At 51.9% G+C, this 16671-nt stretch overlaps 1 protein-coding gene across 2 annotated transcripts; it reads left to right on the forward strand.

Annotated features, from left to right (window-relative positions):
* The first annotated feature begins 496 nt into the window (after positions 1-496).
* ERBB3 (erb-b2 receptor tyrosine kinase 3) lies at positions 497-15658 on the forward strand. 2 transcript variants are annotated; one of them, XM_015557442.1, is made up of 27 exons: positions 502-1023; positions 1530-1716; positions 2428-2553; positions 3307-3372; positions 3544-3662; positions 3776-3917; positions 4290-4403; positions 4493-4613; positions 7639-7712; positions 7883-7973; positions 8240-8445; positions 8664-8796; positions 9135-9225; positions 9438-9592; positions 9959-10012; positions 10362-10503; positions 11059-11178; positions 11274-11372; positions 11568-11753; positions 11906-12061; positions 12305-12380; positions 12544-12690; positions 12785-12882; positions 12965-13153; positions 13302-13373; positions 13566-13860; positions 13991-15658. In XM_015557442.1, exons 1-27 carry the CDS (start codon positions 967-969, stop codon positions 14515-14517), a joined length of 3843 nt encoding a protein of 1280 aa, XP_015412928.1. In that variant the 5' UTR covers positions 502-966; the 3' UTR covers positions 14518-15658. The 2 variants fall into 2 exon arrangements, with proteins under 2 accessions (XP_015412929.1, XP_015412928.1); XM_015557443.1 differs by lacking the exon at positions 9959-10012 and having other exon boundaries at positions 497-1023; positions 13967-15658.
* Positions 15659-16671: the final 1013 nt, after the last annotated feature.

The following is a 16671-nucleotide window of genomic DNA, read 5'->3' on the forward strand; positions in this document are numbered from 1 at the left end:
CAATAAAACTGGCTTAGTGTGGCGGGAGTCTGCTGCTGTTTCCCTCCAGGCCTCTCTGCATTTGCTGGAAAACACTCTAGGCTGAACAGTGTGATGCTGAGGGGGCTGGAGTGTGTTGGGATAGGAGAAGGGAGCGCGAAGGAAGCCAGAGTTTAGGAAGGGGGTTGCGGAGTAGGCAACCAGCTCCTTATCTTGCAGCTTTAAAGACAAAGCTCACATTGACCCCACCACCAGCCCCAGAGCTCCCCCCTCTAGTGAGATCACTTGTCTGAGCCCAAGACTTGAGGGTGGAGGGGGTGCTGCCGAGGACAGGGTGTCTGGGGACAGGGTGGGGCAGCCCCCTCCTCCTATATAGAATCGCCTCATTGTGGGCTGGACTGTGGCCCCAGGCACTGCCCCCATCCCACCCTGGGTAGACACAATAGGGGCTGTGTGCTAGCCCCAAAGAGATATTTATTCCAGGACTTAGAGGCAGGACGGGGGTAGAGGATGGAGGGGGAGGGGAAGAGGAGGAGGGTGACCAAGTTGTGTCCTTTTCTAACTTCGGTCCAGGGAGGGGGAAAGCCCTACAGCCTCCTTGATTAACCCTCTAGGAACCGAAAGAGGCACCGGGGAGGTCTGGTGGAAAACGGAAACCTTTTCACCTTCCTGTTCGGGGGAATGGTGAAGGGGGGGTTCTGGGAAAAGAAAGTTCAGGCTCTCAGACTAAAAACAAAGGCCTTCGTGTCTGTCTGAAGGAGTGAGGGGGGAGGCAGCCCCCTGATCCTGTTGAAGATCTCTGGAAAAGGGCAACCCAGAGGGTGGTCTCGGGGGACCGGGCTGCAAACTTGTGTCCAGCCCTCTGCCACTCCTGCTGCTCCACTTTGAACAGTGTGTCCCGGGACTCTGAATGGGCTGAGTGTGACCGGCGATGCGGAGAACCAATACCAGACCCTGCACAAGCAGTACGAGAGGTGTGAGGTGGTGATGGGGAACCTGGAGATCGTGCTCACAGGACACAACGCTGACCTCTCCTTCCTGCAGGTTAGAGCGCCCGACCTCCTCCACCTGTCCCCCCTCTTCTCCCCACCGACACCGTCCCTTCCTCAGGGCCACCCTCTGCTGGAGGTGAGCCTTTCTAAGACCCGAAAGTCCCTAAGATCCAAATGTGTGTGTTTATGGGGACAGTGACTGGACTCTGGGACCTCTGGTTTGGCCTCTGTAACCAGGGATACACCAGGGCTGGCCGAGAGAAGGGCAGGGGCAGGGGCAGGGTGGCGTTCTGCGCTAGGACTGATGTAGAGAAACACCTGAGGACCGAGAGGCACCGGGGGAAGTGGGTAAGGAACCAAGCAAGGACCCTCCTGGCGTGAGGAGCTCTGAGAAGGAAAGGGTGGGAGACCAGAATCCCTCCATCATTTCTGCTGCCTCTTTTCACCGGCAGAAGGGATTAGAGGAGTGAGGGGTTCCTGAATGCCTCATGGAGGGAGAGGGGATTGAGACGTTTTGTCCTGTCTCATCTCTCCCTGACACCATCGGCTCCATCACAGTGGATTCGAGAAGTGACCGGCTATGTGCTTGTGGCCATGAACGAGTTCTCCACGCTGCCCCTGCCCAACCTCCGCGTGGTGCGGGGCACCCAGGTGTACGACGGGAAGTTTGCCATCTTCGTCATGTTGAACTACAACACCAACTCCAGCCACGCTCTGCGCCAGCTCGGCTTCACCCAGCTCACAGGTCAGCTCCTGGCGATTCCTGGTCTTGCCCCTCAGCCTGCCGCTGGCAGGTGCCTCCTTGGGGACAGTCCAGGACTGCTCACTCTCAGGTGCCCCTTCCAAGGTGCCGCCCACTTTGACCACTCATCTAAAAGGCCACCAGTCCTTTAGGGCTCCGATCGGGAGCGGGCGGCCTCTGCCCGGCGGGAGTGTCCTTATGTCCTGGTGGGGCTGGAACTGGAGCTGGATCTGCGAGCCACATTCCTCTAACTTCAAAGTACAGTGTACCCTGAGATGCCTCCTTCCCCAGGAATTAGAATCCTACCTCCCCCCTCACAGTTCCCCACACGCTGGAGGAATATAGGGGTTAAGTACCACCTGGCAACCTTCTACTTCTCCCTGTCCCAGTCAGTTGAAAAACACACAGGTAGGGCAGGGGAAGGGGGTGGGGTGTTGAGTCAGGAATCTTCACTCCTTTTCCTTCCCCTCCCCCACTGGCTAAACCGGATCTGGACAGGTGTCTGAGGAGGCGGGGGTTTCTTTCAGCCTGGCTCCTCCTCTGCCTCCCCAGGCCAGCCTTCTCTGCATTTTGGATTTAGTTGGACATGTCCGTCTGCCCCATTTCCCCTGCTCCTGAGATGGGGGTGTGTGGGGAGGGGGGGCATTTGGAAGTGGGGAGGTTAAGGGGAGGAGGCCTGCTGCAGCCCTTAACCCTGTCACTTCTCTGTCTCAGAGATTCTGTCAGGGGGCGTGTACATTGAGAAGAATGATAAACTTTGTCACATGGACACCATTGACTGGAGGGACATCGTGAGGGACCGAGACGCCGAGATCGTGGTGAAGGACAATGGCAAGAGCTGTGAGTGGCCCTTGTCAAGATTGGTCCCCTGTCCCCACCAAACCAGAGTGACTCCTTTCCCGTCATCATCAACCCTAATCTGAACCCTCCTCTCCACTGAGCAAACACCTCAGGCCCTAGACCCGAGGAGCCTGCCAGGAGGGAGCAGGTCAGGCCCCGGGAATCCAAACCGCAGAAGCAGTATGTCAAGAAAAGGGGCCAAAGACTTTGCACTAAGTGGGGAAGCCAGCTCTTTGGACTCCATCCATTTCGCTTTCCACAACAACAGCCTCCCCTTTCCTCAGAACCTGCCTACCCCTGACCGCAATCTGCTCATGCCTGTCCACTCACACGCGTACAGTCCTACTGGGTTCCGTTTGCCAAGAAGGAACCAAGCGCCGGGGTTGGGCCTGGGGCTGAGCTTGGCACTGCTCCTGCCTGTCCACTCACACGCGTACAGTCCTACTGGGTTCCTACTGGGTTCCGTTTGCCAAGAAGGAACCCAGCGCCGGGGTTGGGCCTGGGGCTGAGCTTGGCATTTGCCCCAGACCCTCCCCTTTCGCTGCCCCGTGGGCGAGGTGGAGGCGTGGCTCCACCCCTTGTTGACAGGTTCGCTTGAGCCCCACCCTGCTCTGCATGGGCAAGGAGGGGCGCTGCCTGGCTCTTTGCTTCCTGGGGCTCAGGTGCCTGTGTGCTGACGTCATTCCCTGTTGATTCAGACAAGTCTTTCTCTCACCCTTGATGGCCTCTTGTGTTGCTTTCCCTCCCGACTAGGTGAGCCTTGTCATGAGGTCTGCAAGGGGCGATGCTGGGGTCCCGGACCAAAAGACTGCCAGACATGTGCGTTTACTTCCCTCTAAAATCCTTAAATTAATTCCCGTTGATATTCCTGCCCTCCCCAGCCTGGGCCACCATGGTGGGTAGGGATGAGCCTGGAGGGCAAGAGCGTGAGCGGGGCCTCAGAACGCAGGGCTGAGAACCCTGACAGCCAAGCTTTCTCTCCTTTCCTAGTGACCAAGACCATCTGTGCGCCTCAGTGTAACGGTCACTGCTTTGGGCCCGACCCCAACCAGTGCTGCCATGATGAGTGTGCAGGGGGCTGCTCAGGCCCTCAGGACACCGACTGCTTTGTACGTGCTGTTAGCACCATTTGCCTGGGTTCTGGGGTGGCCATGTGGGCTTTGTTGCGGGGAGGAGGGGGACCTACTGCAGCATGAGTTGTATGAATCTCCTGTGTGCCTAGGCCTGCCGGCTCTTCAATGACAGTGGAGCCTGCGTCCGCCAGTGCCCACAGCCTCTCGTCTACAACAAGCTGACTTTCCAGCTGGAACCCAATCCTCACACCAAGTATCAGTATGGAGGAGTTTGTGTAGCCAGCTGTCCCCGTGAGTATCTGAAAGGAAGAAACAATGATAATGGAACCAGTAGTTTAGACAAAATTGTAGGAGGCAAAAGGGATCGAGTTGGGTGGTGAGTAGGGGCCTTGGAGGGCAAACGGTTGTGATCATCCACCAGCCCCAGGGAATGACCCCTACGTCCCAGCCTCTCATGACCTTCCCTGTGTCTCCCAGCAATTGCACCGAGCTCTGCTCCTTGGGACAACACAGAGCAAAGGGCCTTCCTAACCCATAGGACGGCACGAAGGAACATCGGGTGGTGGGCTGGGGCAGATCCAACGCAGAGCAGGAGGGAGCAAGGTTCAGGCAGGAGCGGCAGAGCTCCACCCTCACCTCCGTGGGTGCCCTCCTGTTCCCTAGACAACTTCGTGGTGGATCAGACGTCATGTGTCAGGGCCTGTCCTCCTGACAAGATGGAAGTGGATAAAAATGGACTCAAGATATGTGAACCTTGTGGGGGGCTGTGCCCCAAAGGTAAGGAAGTTGGTGAAAAGACATCCTTTACCCTGAGACTACTCAGCCCTCTGCCCCAACCCTCACTGAGCCTCTTTTTTTGTTTGCAGCTTGTGAGGGGACCGGCTCAGGGAGCCGATACCAGACTGTGGACTCGAGCAACATTGATGGATTTGTGAACTGCACCAAGATCCTGGGCAACCTGGACTTTCTCATCACTGGCCTCAACGGGTTAGAGATTCTGCCTTCTCTTCCTGTACTCCCACCCCATACATCCCCTCACAGTTCACTGCATCGGCTTCACGCTTCATATGTGAAGCTGATCAGGAAACTAAATCATAAAATCTTAGAAATCACAAAAGACCTGACAGTGCTTAACTCAGCCTCCACTAGGGCGTGAGCCCCCTCAGACATATCCCTCAGCAGTCTGACATCACCCAGCTGAGTGGCAAGGGACAGGAACATTGTGTCCTCAAAGTTTTCTTAAATTTAGATAAAAATCTGCCAGCTATTTCCTCTCGTTCTGCTCCTTAGAGAAGAGCCACAGAGAGCAAAGGGACTTTCTGATCCATTTAAAGTGTGTGTGTATATGTGTGTGTGTGTGGCATTACAGCTACCTGTTTTCTTATTTTGTTTTGATGGAATTTTAGATCTGCACTAAAGTTGCAAAAATGGTATTAGGATTTCCTATACACTCTTTGTTCAGATCCCTCTATTCAGATCCCCCAAATGTTAACATTGTACCGTACTAGAAGCCTGGGGTCCCTGGGCCTGGCTGGTGATTAGGGCTTATCAGGGTTGTCTCGCCCAGCCCCAATTGGGGCCAAGCCAGCTGGGGCCTGCTGGCTGCTGGCCAGGGACCTGGGGGCCCGCTGGTTGCTGGATGGGGGTGGAGGGATATGGGGTGGGGGTTGGCGGGGGTCAAGGTAGGTTGGCTGGCCATGGGAGGTTGGCTGTGGGAGTGCACTGATCACCAGGGGGCAGCTCCTGCATTGAGTGTCTGTCCCCTGGTGGTCAGTGCATGTCATAGCTACTGGCCAACTGGTACTTATGGTTGCTTAGGCTTTTATATATATAGATGCTTTATTATTTCTCTTTCTTTCTACACACACATTTCACTCTGTCTCACAATGTCCTGGATCACACATTATATTCAGTTGTTATATCTCTTCAGTCTTCTTTAATCTATAACAGTTCATGACATTGACATTATTGATGAGTACAGGTCAGGTAACAGATGGAACCTTCCTCAGTTTGGATTTTGTGATGGTTCTTCATACTTAGAGTCTCTAAGTTATGCTTTAAAAAAAAAAGTTTATCGCCTGTCCGGCGCAGCTCAGTGGTTGAGCGTCGACCTATGAACCAGGACGTCATGGCTCGATCCCCAGTGTGGGGCATGCAGGAGGCAGCTGATCCATGATTCTTTCCCATCATGGATGTTTCTATCTCTCCCTCTCTGAAACCAATACAAATATATTTTAAAAAAATTTTTTTTAAAGTTTATTATTTAAAATTTTCAATTACAGTTTACTTCCAGTATTATTTTGCATTTGTTTCAGGTGTGCAGCATAGTGGCTAAACAATCATACACTTGACATAGTGTCCCCTGATATTTTCAGTGCCCACCTGGCACCATACATATTGCAGTATTATGACTATATTGCAAAACATTGCTGTACTTTACATTCCTGTTCAAGTTATGCTTTTTTAAAAAAATATTTTTTTACTGATTTCAGAGAGAGAAAGGGAGAGGGAGGGAGAGATTGAAACATCAATGATGAGAGAGAATCATTGATTAGCTGCCTCCTGCACACCCCCTACTGGGGATCAAGCCCGCAACCCGGGCATGTGCCCTTGACTGGAATCAAACCCGTGACCCTTCAGTCCACAGACTGACGCTCTATCCATTGAGTCAAATCGGATAGGGCCAAGTTATGCTTTTTATATATATATAAATATGCGAGGCCTAACGTTTCAGGGGCCAGCTCCGGCCAGAACTTGGACAGAGCGAAGGCCTGGGCCCCGGGTGCCAGAGGAAAACCGGTGCCAGCAGCAGCCAGGGGAAAGGAAGGCCTAGTGCACGAATCTCTTCGTGCAACAGGCCTCTAGTATGTGTGTGTGTGTATATATATATATAATTTTAGAGAGGAAGGGAGAGAGAGGGTGGGAGAGATAGAAAAATCAATGATGAGAGAGAATCATCATTGATACCTCCTGCACAATCATGGGGATTGAGTCCGAAACCCAGACTTGTGCCCTGACCGGGAATTGATCTGTGACCCCCTTGTTCATAGGTCGATGCTTAACCACTGAGCCACTGCTGCCAGGCATGTTTGTTGTTGTTGTTGTTAATCCTTACACGACAATATTTTCTCCATTGGTTTTTTAGGAGGGGGAGAGAGAGAGACATTGATGTGAGAGAAACACATCGATTGGTTGCCTTCCACACGCCCCCAAAGTGGGCCGGATATTGAACCTGCAACTCAGGTGTGTGGCCTTGACCAGGAATCGAACCTGAGACCCTTTGGTTCGTAGGCTGACACTGTAACCGCTGAGCGGAACCGTCCAGGGCTTAATAAGTATCTTGTGGGGAGATTTTGCCCAAATTAATTTTATAATGAGAATTGCTAGATAATTATTTTCTAATTCCATTATTCCTTCTGCATTTATTTGTTGGCATTCTAGTGTTAGGGAGAGTCTTCCCTACCTATCTATCTATTGACCTATCTAGTCAGTGTGGGTATTTGTTTTATTCAATGGTTTATAATCTTTTACAATCATTGTTTTGGTGTCCAGTGGTCTCTACTAGGGTTTCTGGGGGCCCCTTCAAGTTGGTTCCTGTGTTCTTTGGGCTTGGACCCCTCATTATTTGAACATTTGCTTAGTTTTCTCTGCAAGATGCTGTAGGCTTGCACCGGCCGGTGTGGTTCAGTTGGTTGGAATGTTGGGTTGTGGCGGGTTCGATTCCCAGGTTGCAGGTTGGATTCCTGGTCATGTGCAAGAGGCAACTGAGCGATGTGATGTTTCGCTCTCACATTGATGTTTCTCTCTTTCTCTTCCTTCCTCTCTCTAAAAATCAATTAAAAAAAAATGCTGTAGGTTCCTGTTGTATTTCTCCTGCCCCAGCTATTTCTCTAGGGAGCTCTGTCCTTTCAGCGGAGAGTGGTATTTAGAAATTCTAAGTTCTGAGGTTAGGCGCTCATTGCTGATGGCCTGCACCACTACCTTGTTGACTGTTTTTTACTGTTCTCTTCAGAGACCCTTGGCACAAGATTCCTGCCTTGGACCCTGAGAAGCTCAATGTCTTCCGGACAGTACGGGAGATCACTGGTGAGTGGGAGAAGCTACCCTTTCTGAGAAGAAAGGATCAACCATTGGCACGAATTGTAGTATAACCACTTGAGAAAAATCAAGTTTCAAGCAACAGGGGAGGGACCAGGAGAACCTGAGAAAGGGAGAGAAGAAGGCTCCTGTTCATACACCTCTCTCCAACCCCTCAGGCTACCTGAACATTCAGTCCTGGCCTCCCCACATGCACAACTTCAGTGTCTTTTCCAACCTGACGACCATCGGGGGCAGAAGCCTCTACAAGTGAGTAAGAGTGTGGAGGTGGTAGCATCTCCAGCTAATGAACTCCGCCTCTTAGGCATCTGTGAGTGAAAATCAAGGAAGGCGTTTTCTCAGACGGCAGCCCCAAAGGGTCTGAGAGTTTGATGGAGAAAAGGCAGAAGGGGGGAGGAGTCCCTTTCAGTGTGTCTGGTAGCCCAGAGCAGGTTGTTGAACAGAAATGAGTCCGCCGCCGCGTGGTAAATTTTCCTTTTGTCGTTTCCCCTCTCATCCCGTCTCCTTGTTCTCAGCCGGGGCTTCTCATTGTTGATCATGAAGAACTTGAACATAACATCTCTGGGCTTCCGGTCCTTGAAAGAAATAAGTGCCGGGCGTATCTACATAAGTGCCAATCGGCAGCTCTGCTACCACCATTCTCTGAACTGGACCAGGCTGCTTCGAGGGCCTGCTGAAGAGAGACTGGACATCAAGCATAACCGGCTCCGCAGAGACTGCGGTGAGGGAGAGGCCCGCTGGGAGGTGGGGAGAGGGAGCGGGGAGAGGGGTAGAAGGACTGTTCTGCCCTGCAAGTGGGAGTAGGGAAATAGGGATGGAGGGGCGGGGGTGGAGCCAAGGAGAGAGGGATGTTGGGCTGGAAGCAGTAAGGAGGAAGTATTCAGGGGAGGGCTTGTGGGGAGACCTCAGACTCCTCTTGACCCACCCCTTCCTTTCCAGTGGCAGAGGGCAAGGTGTGTGACCCACTCTGCTCCTCTGGGGGGTGCTGGGGCCCAGGCCCTGGTCAGTGCCTATCCTGTCGAAACTACAGCCGAGGAGGTGTCTGTGTGACCCACTGCAACTTTCTGAATGGGTACGGACAGGAGGGACGGAGTCAATTAGGGGTGGAGGGCCCTAGCTGCTTTGGCTCAGTGGATAGAGCGTTGGCCTGTGGACTGAAGGGTCCCAGGTTCGATTCCAGTCAAGGGCACATGCCGGGGTTGTGGCTCAATATCCAGTAGGGGGTGTGCAGGAGGCAGCCGATGAATGATTCTCTCTCATCATTGATGTTTCTCTCTCTCTCCCTCTTCCTTCCTCTCTGAAATCAATAAAAATATGTTTTTTTAAAAAAGAAGGGGTGGAGGGATGGGGCCCTGGGAAGGGCTATTCCGAGTGACCGCCCCCAATCTCTACCCCCCTTCCTCACTGCAGGGAGCCTCGTGAGTTTGCCCACGAGGCTGAATGCTTCCCCTGCCACCCGGAATGCCAGCCCATGGAGGGCACGGCCACATGCAATGGCTCGGTACAGTAGCGGCACCAGGGTCTCAGGGAGGGGGCAGGCCACACTGGAGAATCTAGGGAATGATATGGCCCAGCCTCCAGGCCAGCACAGGGAGGCCAGACAATGCTCGGGTTTGTGGAAGGAGGATCCTGAATGGCTGGGTTGGTCCCTGTTAGGAGATATGGAATTGACCCTGGAATCCCATTTTTCCTGACCTTTTCTTCTCCACCCAGGGCTCTGACGCTTGTGCCCAGTGTGCCCATTTTCGAGATGGGCCCCACTGTGTGAGCAGCTGCCCCTCTGGAGTGCTGGGTGCCAAGGGCCCCATCTACAAGTTCCCAGATGCTCAGAATGAATGCCGGCCCTGCCATGAGAACTGCACCCAGGGGTCAGTGATGGGATGTTAAGAAGAGGGGGTCAGGGGAGAGGGAGTACAGACTAGGGGGAGAGAGGAGGGTGCAGGGAGGAGAAAGAAGACAGGAACTGTGATTTAAGAATTACCCCCAGCTGTATAGTGAAGGGTTGGAGGGAGGGATACTCAATACAGCACAAAATCACACCACAACTTTGGGGCCTGGAATAAACACCACTCTGGGAGGGTGGGCCTGCTAGGGACGGAGCCCATGTCTTGGGATGTGCTTGGGCTCCAGGATGGGACGCCGTGGTAGGGTCTGAAACAATGCTGTCGCTGGTGCAATGGAGCGTCCCATGGGATTCTCCAGTTCCCACTTAAGGCGGTGACTTTCTTCTCTAGGTGTAATGGGCCTGACCTGCAGGACTGTTTAGGCCAAACACAGGCGATGATCAGGTATGATGGGCTTGGAGACTTAGGGAGCTGGGGGTGTTCGGGAGAGAAGCGAGGGAGAGGCGGTTATCTGCTGGGAAGAGTTGAGTCTGCCCTTTCTGGCCTTCTATATACAGTTCACTATCACTGGACTCAGGGCACAAGAATCCAGACTTCTGGCCTTCCCTCTCTAAAATTAACTCACAGTAGCCTCGGAAGGTCCAGATTGAGGTTAGCTCTTTAATGCTCAAGGGTATGTTTGTGAATGTGGACTGCTTGCCCCAGGTCTGCACCATCCCTTTTAGGACAGGTACGGATGACATTGTAAGGGAGGTGTGGACCGAGGGTAATGCCAGGTTTCTCTACCCCACAGCAAAACGCACTTGGCGATGGCTTTGGCAGTGGTAGTAGGATTGTTAGTGATTTTCGTGATCCTGGGCAGCACGATCCTCTACTTGCGTGGGCGTCGGATTCAGAATAAGAGGGCTATGAGGCGCTACTTGGAACGGGGTGAGGTGAGTGTGTAGCTTACTCTAGAAAAGTGCCCTGCTTAAGAGCCTCCTCCTCCCCCCGATATTTGATCCCTAGAAATAACTCTGACCAGAGAATTGGGAGACATGCTTTCTCCCCAATTTTGCCATTAATTTGCCGCATGACTCTGAAGAAGTTACTTTCCTTCTGTGCCTCAGTTTATGACTGTATACAGAGGAGATAGTAACATCCATCCTTAAATGATGGCTGTAATGGTGAAAGTGATGATCTAAGTGGAAGTGCTTTGAAAACAGAGAATTGAATAAAAATACTCAAGGGATAGGATTACCAGCTCCTTTCTTCCATCAAAGGGAAAACCCACCCTCTTGAGTCCTAATCTCATGATCACAAATAACTTCCTCTGTCTCGGGGTCTGTTATTCCCTGATATGCCCACAATGCTTTTGAAGACGAAAGACAACTCCTCTTCCTGCCCCCACCCTTTGGGCTCTGCTGCTCTTGGCAGCCACGCAGGAGGAGGGAGTCAGGAGGTCGTGGGAGTGGGCTTTCCTGAGTGCCTCCTTCCCACCTGCTCCCCAGAGCATAGAGCCTCTGGATCCCAGTGAGAAGGCTAACAAAGTCCTGGCGAGAGTCTTCAAGGAGACAGAGCTGAAGAAGCTTAAAGTACTTGGCTCAGGCGTCTTCGGAACTGTGCACAAGGTGAGCGACCCACAGAACGTAAAAGTCCGGGGAGGTGGGGAAAGGGCTGGCCATGGAGAGCCGCCTTAGGCTGACTCCTGTTTACAACTTCCCAGGGCGTGTGGATTCCTGAGGGCGAATCAATAAAGATCCCAGTCTGCATTAAAGTCATTGAGGATAAGAGTGGACGGCAAAGTTTTCAAGCTGTGACGGACGTAAGTGAAGGAAGGGTTTTCTGTATTCCACTAGGAAAGAGGTCAGTGTTACAATTGTGCAGAAGCATGGTCCTGTGTCACCAGCTACTGTGAGCCATGTTGATGTACTGGAATGTTGGGGAGGCCCTGGCCTGGGTATCCTGGTACGTGAACCTGTTTGTCCCTTGGATAACCCCTCTTCTCTGTGTCCCTTAGCATATGCTGGCCATTGGCAGCCTAGACCATGCTCACATTGTACGGCTGCTGGGACTGTGCCCAGGGTCATCTCTGCAGCTTGTCACTCAATACTTGCCTCTGGGATCCCTGCTGGATCATGTGAGACAACACCGGGGGTCCCTGGGGCCACAGCTGCTGCTCAATTGGGCAGTACAAATTGCCAAGGTGAGAGGAGCCGGGAGGAGTTTCTATGATGGGACTGCCTGGCTGGGGGCCAGTGGGGAGGGTGGAGTTCTGAGTGGTACCTTTAGGGTTTGGTACCACTAAACCCTAAGTGATGGATCCCCCAATCCTGAGAATATTTCCTTCTCCTGTAGGGTATGTACTACCTTGAGGAGCATGGTATGGTTCATAGGAACTTGGCTGCCCGAAATGTGCTACTCAAGTCAACCAGTCAGGTTCAGGTGGCAGATTTTGGGGTGGCTGACCTGCTGCCCCCTGATGATAAACAGCTACTGCACAGTGAGGCCAAGGTAGGCGACACAAAGGGCTGGTGAGGAGGTGGGGCTGGAGTGAAGCAGGGAGATGGGGAGCAGCCAGTGGTCTCTTCCAGAGGGAAGCAGATGCAGTAGGATAAGTTCAGGGAGGGAACCCGAAGATGCCGGAAATGTAAGTTGAGACAGCAACAAAGAGAAGGATGTAGAGAATTTGGGGTTTAGAAATGCTAAGGTAATTTGTGAAAATAATCGGTGACACCTTTGCTTTTAATCCCCCAGACTCCAATTAAGTGGATGGCCCTCGAGAGTATCCACTTTGGGAAATACACACACCAGAGTGACGTCTGGAGCTACGGTCAGTCCATCTGCATGGCCCAAATCCCACAGTTGCCTTTTGAGACCCCCTCTTAGAATCTTCCAGCCCTTCAGATCCTTGAGTCAGATTGTCATGCCTTCCCTTCATCTTCATGCCCATTGCCACTATTTTGCCATCAACCAGTCATGTCTTCCTGTACCAGGTGTGACGGTTTGGGAGCTGATGACTTTTGGGGCAGAGCCCTATGCAGGGCTGCGGTTGGCTGAAGTACCAGATCTGCTGGAGAAGGGGGAGCGGTTGGCACAGCCCCAAATCTGTACCATTGATGTCTACATGGTCATGGTCAAGTGTGAGTGACCTGATGATGCCAGCCGTTTGCTAACCAGCTTCCCTCCCTACTCCCTTCTATTCTCATGACTCTATTTCCCACATTTTACCCCCAGGTTGGATGATTGATGAGAACATTCGCCCAACCTTTAAAGAATTAGCCAATGAGTTCACGAGGATGGCCCGAGACCCACCGCGGTATCTGGTCATAAAGGTGAGTAGGTGTCAAGGAGATTTAGAGCAAAGGGGATTTGGCTGGAACCAGGATCTACCTTAACAATCACCTGCCCCTACAGAGAGAGAGTGGACCTGGAATTCCCCCCGGGGCGGAGCCACCTGCTCTGACCAACAAGGAACTGGAGGAAGTAGAGCTGGAGCCAGAACTAGACCTAGACCTGGACTTGGAGGCAGAGGAGGACAACCTGGCGACAACACTAGGCTCTGCCCTCAGCCTGCCAGTTGGAACACTTACGTGGCCACGTGGGGTAAGGTGCTTCAGTCACCCCAGGCTTTCTGCTCCCTGAGCACTCTGCACACCTGCACCCTCGTAAACCCCACAGATACTCAGGTTAACTACTCAAAGGACCCATGATGAGATGTCTCCCTTTGTCCAAACCTCTGTTTTCATCCTAGAGCCAGAGCCTTACAAGTCCATCATCTGGATATATGCCTATGAACCAGAGTAATCTTGGGGAAGCTTGCCAGGTAAGGTCTGTCTCTTTCAGGGGCTGCTGAGATGCTGGGTGGCAGAATGTCTTAGGATGATAGGGGTGGTGTGGGAGATCGTAGAAATCTTTGAGGTTTCATCAGTGTCTTACAAAAAAAAGAAGGCATTGAACTACCCAGTCTCCTTTCTTCATCGCTGTGTAAATCTCTGTGTATTTTTTTCTTCCTTAGGAGCCTGTAGTTTGTGGGGGTGGTGAACGGTGCCCCCGTCCAGCCTCTCTGCACCCAATGCCACGGGGACGCCTGGTATCAGAGTCATCTGAGGGCCACGTGACAGGCTCTGAAGCTGAGCTCCAGGAGAAGGTGTCCATGTGTAGAAGCCGGAGCCGGAGCCCGCGGCCACGTGGAGACAGTGCCTACCATTCCCAGCGCCATAGCCTGCTTACTCCTGTCACCCCACTCTCCCCACCAGGGTTAGAGGAAGAGGATGTGAATGGTTATGTCATGCCAGATGCACACCTCAAAGGTACCTGATTCCTCACACCCACTCTCCCCCCTTCCCCCTCCCCCCGCCCGGCCTGACTCTTTCCTCTCCCTACTGCCTACTAATTACTGTGAATGTCTCCACATAGCTAGCTTCTCTTCTCAACCCCTAGGTACTCCATCCTCTCGGGAAGGCACCCTTTCTTCTGTGGGTCTCAGTTCTGTCCTGGGCACCGAAGAAGAAGATGAAGATGAGGAATATGAATACATGAACCGGAGGAGAAGGCACAGTCCACCTCATCCCCCAAGGCCAGGTTCCCTCGAGGAGCTGGGTTATGAGTACATGGATGTGGGATCAGACCTCAGCGCTTCCCTGGGCAGCACACAGAGTTGCCCACTCCACCCTGTGCCCATCATACCTACTCCTGGCACAACTCCCGACGAGGACTATGAATATATGAATAAGCGACGCGGTGGAGGAGGTGCTGGGGGGGATTATGCAGCCATGGGGGCTTGCCCAGCAGCTGAACAAGGGTATGAAGAGATGAAAGCCTTCCAGGGGCCTGGACACCATGCTCCCCAAGTCCATTATACCCGCCTCAAAACTCTACGCAGCTTAGAAGCCACCGACTCTGCCTTTGATAACCCGGATTACTGGCACAGCAGGCTTTTCCCCAAGGCCAATGCCCAGAGAACATGACCCCTGCTCCCTGACGTACTCCGGGAGCAGCTGATGGCAGCTAGTGCCTCTAGAGGGTACCCCTCTTCCCTCAAGTCCCCATCCCTCCCTCACAGGTCTCAGTCCCATTTCCCCTCCAGTCTAGACAATTCCATACAACCTCTGGAGGCTTTTAAACACTCGGACAAAGTTCTTGTGGCATGTAGCTGGCTGTGCACTTTCTTCACTTTCCCAATCCCTGGAAAGTAGAAGGTTTTCCCTGTTTTGTGTGCTTTCCCAATCCCATTCCTCCGACTTTCTCAGGGGAACTCCCTGGAGATATGAAGGATAGTCCCTTACGTCCCTTATGTACCCATTGGATGACTCCAGTGTCCTGTCCCTTTCCTCAGACCCTAGCTTGTTGAGACGAGGCTTTGAAGTGAGCCTTTGTTTCCCAGACTCCTAAGGCAAAGAAAAAGGGCAAAACCTGGCAGGGGAAAGTAAAATTTTGGCTATGACCAATCCCCTGGAAAGAATGGGAAATTTTAAATCATGTGAAGGAAGCTCAGGAGTAGATATTAATGATTGCTATTAATTGAGCATTTATTTTTGTGCCAGACAGTGTGCTAAACTTTACCTGCATTTTCTCAATCCATATACCAATTCTGTGAACTAGTTTATAGTTCCTTACAAATAAGGAACTGAGCCTTGAGAGAGATTACGTGGCAGGTCCAGGATTCAAAAATCTTCCCAGGTGTGTGCTCTTACTGTACGGTATCAAGGAAAACAGGCACAAACCAGAGCCCCTATAAGGGGCCTTGTCGTCTTGTTTTTGCACTGAATTAAGTCTAACCCCAACAACCACAGCCTCCTACACCCAGACTTCTCATCTCAGGAAGGGGGTGGTCAGAAGGAAATGTAACTGGACATTTTTGTGTAAACCATAACTTACATGTGCTGTAAAGGATCTCCACTTCTTACCCAAGGGACAGATTCACAAGGGTCCCAAGAGCCACTTTTAGAAGTGTTCTCACCCAATAATGGGGAGCTTCTGATTGGGATTGAAAGAGGACCCATCTTCAGACCTCTCCCATTGGGTGGGAAATGGGGATATTTGTTCTATCACTGAAGTTTTTGTTTTGTTTTTATACGTGTCTGAATAAAGATGCCAAAGTTTTTCAGCTTTCTGTCTGTCAAATGAAAATCTTCAGTAAGGTAGACCATCCCTTTGCTCCTCAGCAGAACATAGCTACCTTTTTTTCCTGCTTTGTTTTCGGACAGTCCTACTCTGTTCCATGCAGCTTTCTCCAACCCTGCTTTTCCTTGCATCCCGTTAGCATGCTCTCCCTCCCAGGAGCATGCCTGCACCTTTCCTCCCCCCTCAGGCACCCATTTCCTAAACTCTGAGGGATCCCAGAGACTTGCAACCAGGGCAACAATTGGCAGCAGCAGTTCACCCTCAGCTAACCCCCTCACCCCAGTCCTCAGGCCCCCTTTTCTCTGACTTCTTAGTGAGCCAAAGCAGCCCAGCCTAGGCTCATTTCCCCACCTAGTCTCTTTTCTGTTGCTTCTATCTTAGGCCCTTCCTTGTTTCACTGTCCCCAGCTTTAATAAACATCCTCTGAAAATAAAAAATTTAAAAAGCTGGGCCAGCATGCCTCACTGGTTGAGCATTGACCTTTGAACCGGGAGGTCACCGTTGGATTCCCCTCTCAGGGCACATGCGCGGTTGCAGCCGGTTGCGGGATCCCTGGGGCGTGCAGGAGGCAGCCCATCAAGGATTCCCTCTCACTGTGGTGGTGTTTCTCTCTCCCTTCTTCTCTGAAATCAATAAAAAAATATATATATTCTTTAAAAAGTATTTTTTAAAAAATTTAAAAGGAGCGAACCATAGCACGGTCCTTTTCATTTAAAGGTTTAATGAGGCATCTACAGGCAATCAACTGGGAATGAAAAAGTTTGGGGAAGTTAGAAAAAGCCCTATAGATATACTCCCTCAAGAGGTGAAATGCTGAAACTTCCATGTTTGAGTACTTATTTTTTAAAAAAAATATTTTTTTACAGAGAGGAAGGGAGAGGGATAGAAAGTTAGAAACATCGATCAGAGCTGCCTCCTGCACACCTTCCACTGGGCATGTGCCCGCAACCAAGGCACAGGCATTTGACCGGAATCGAACCTGGGACCTTTCAGTCCGC

The sequence above is a fragment of the Myotis davidii genome, unplaced genomic scaffold (assembly GCF_000327345.1).
Source record: "Myotis davidii unplaced genomic scaffold, ASM32734v1 scaffold509, whole genome shotgun sequence".
Classification (NCBI taxonomy): domain Eukaryota; kingdom Metazoa; phylum Chordata; class Mammalia; order Chiroptera; family Vespertilionidae; genus Myotis; species Myotis davidii.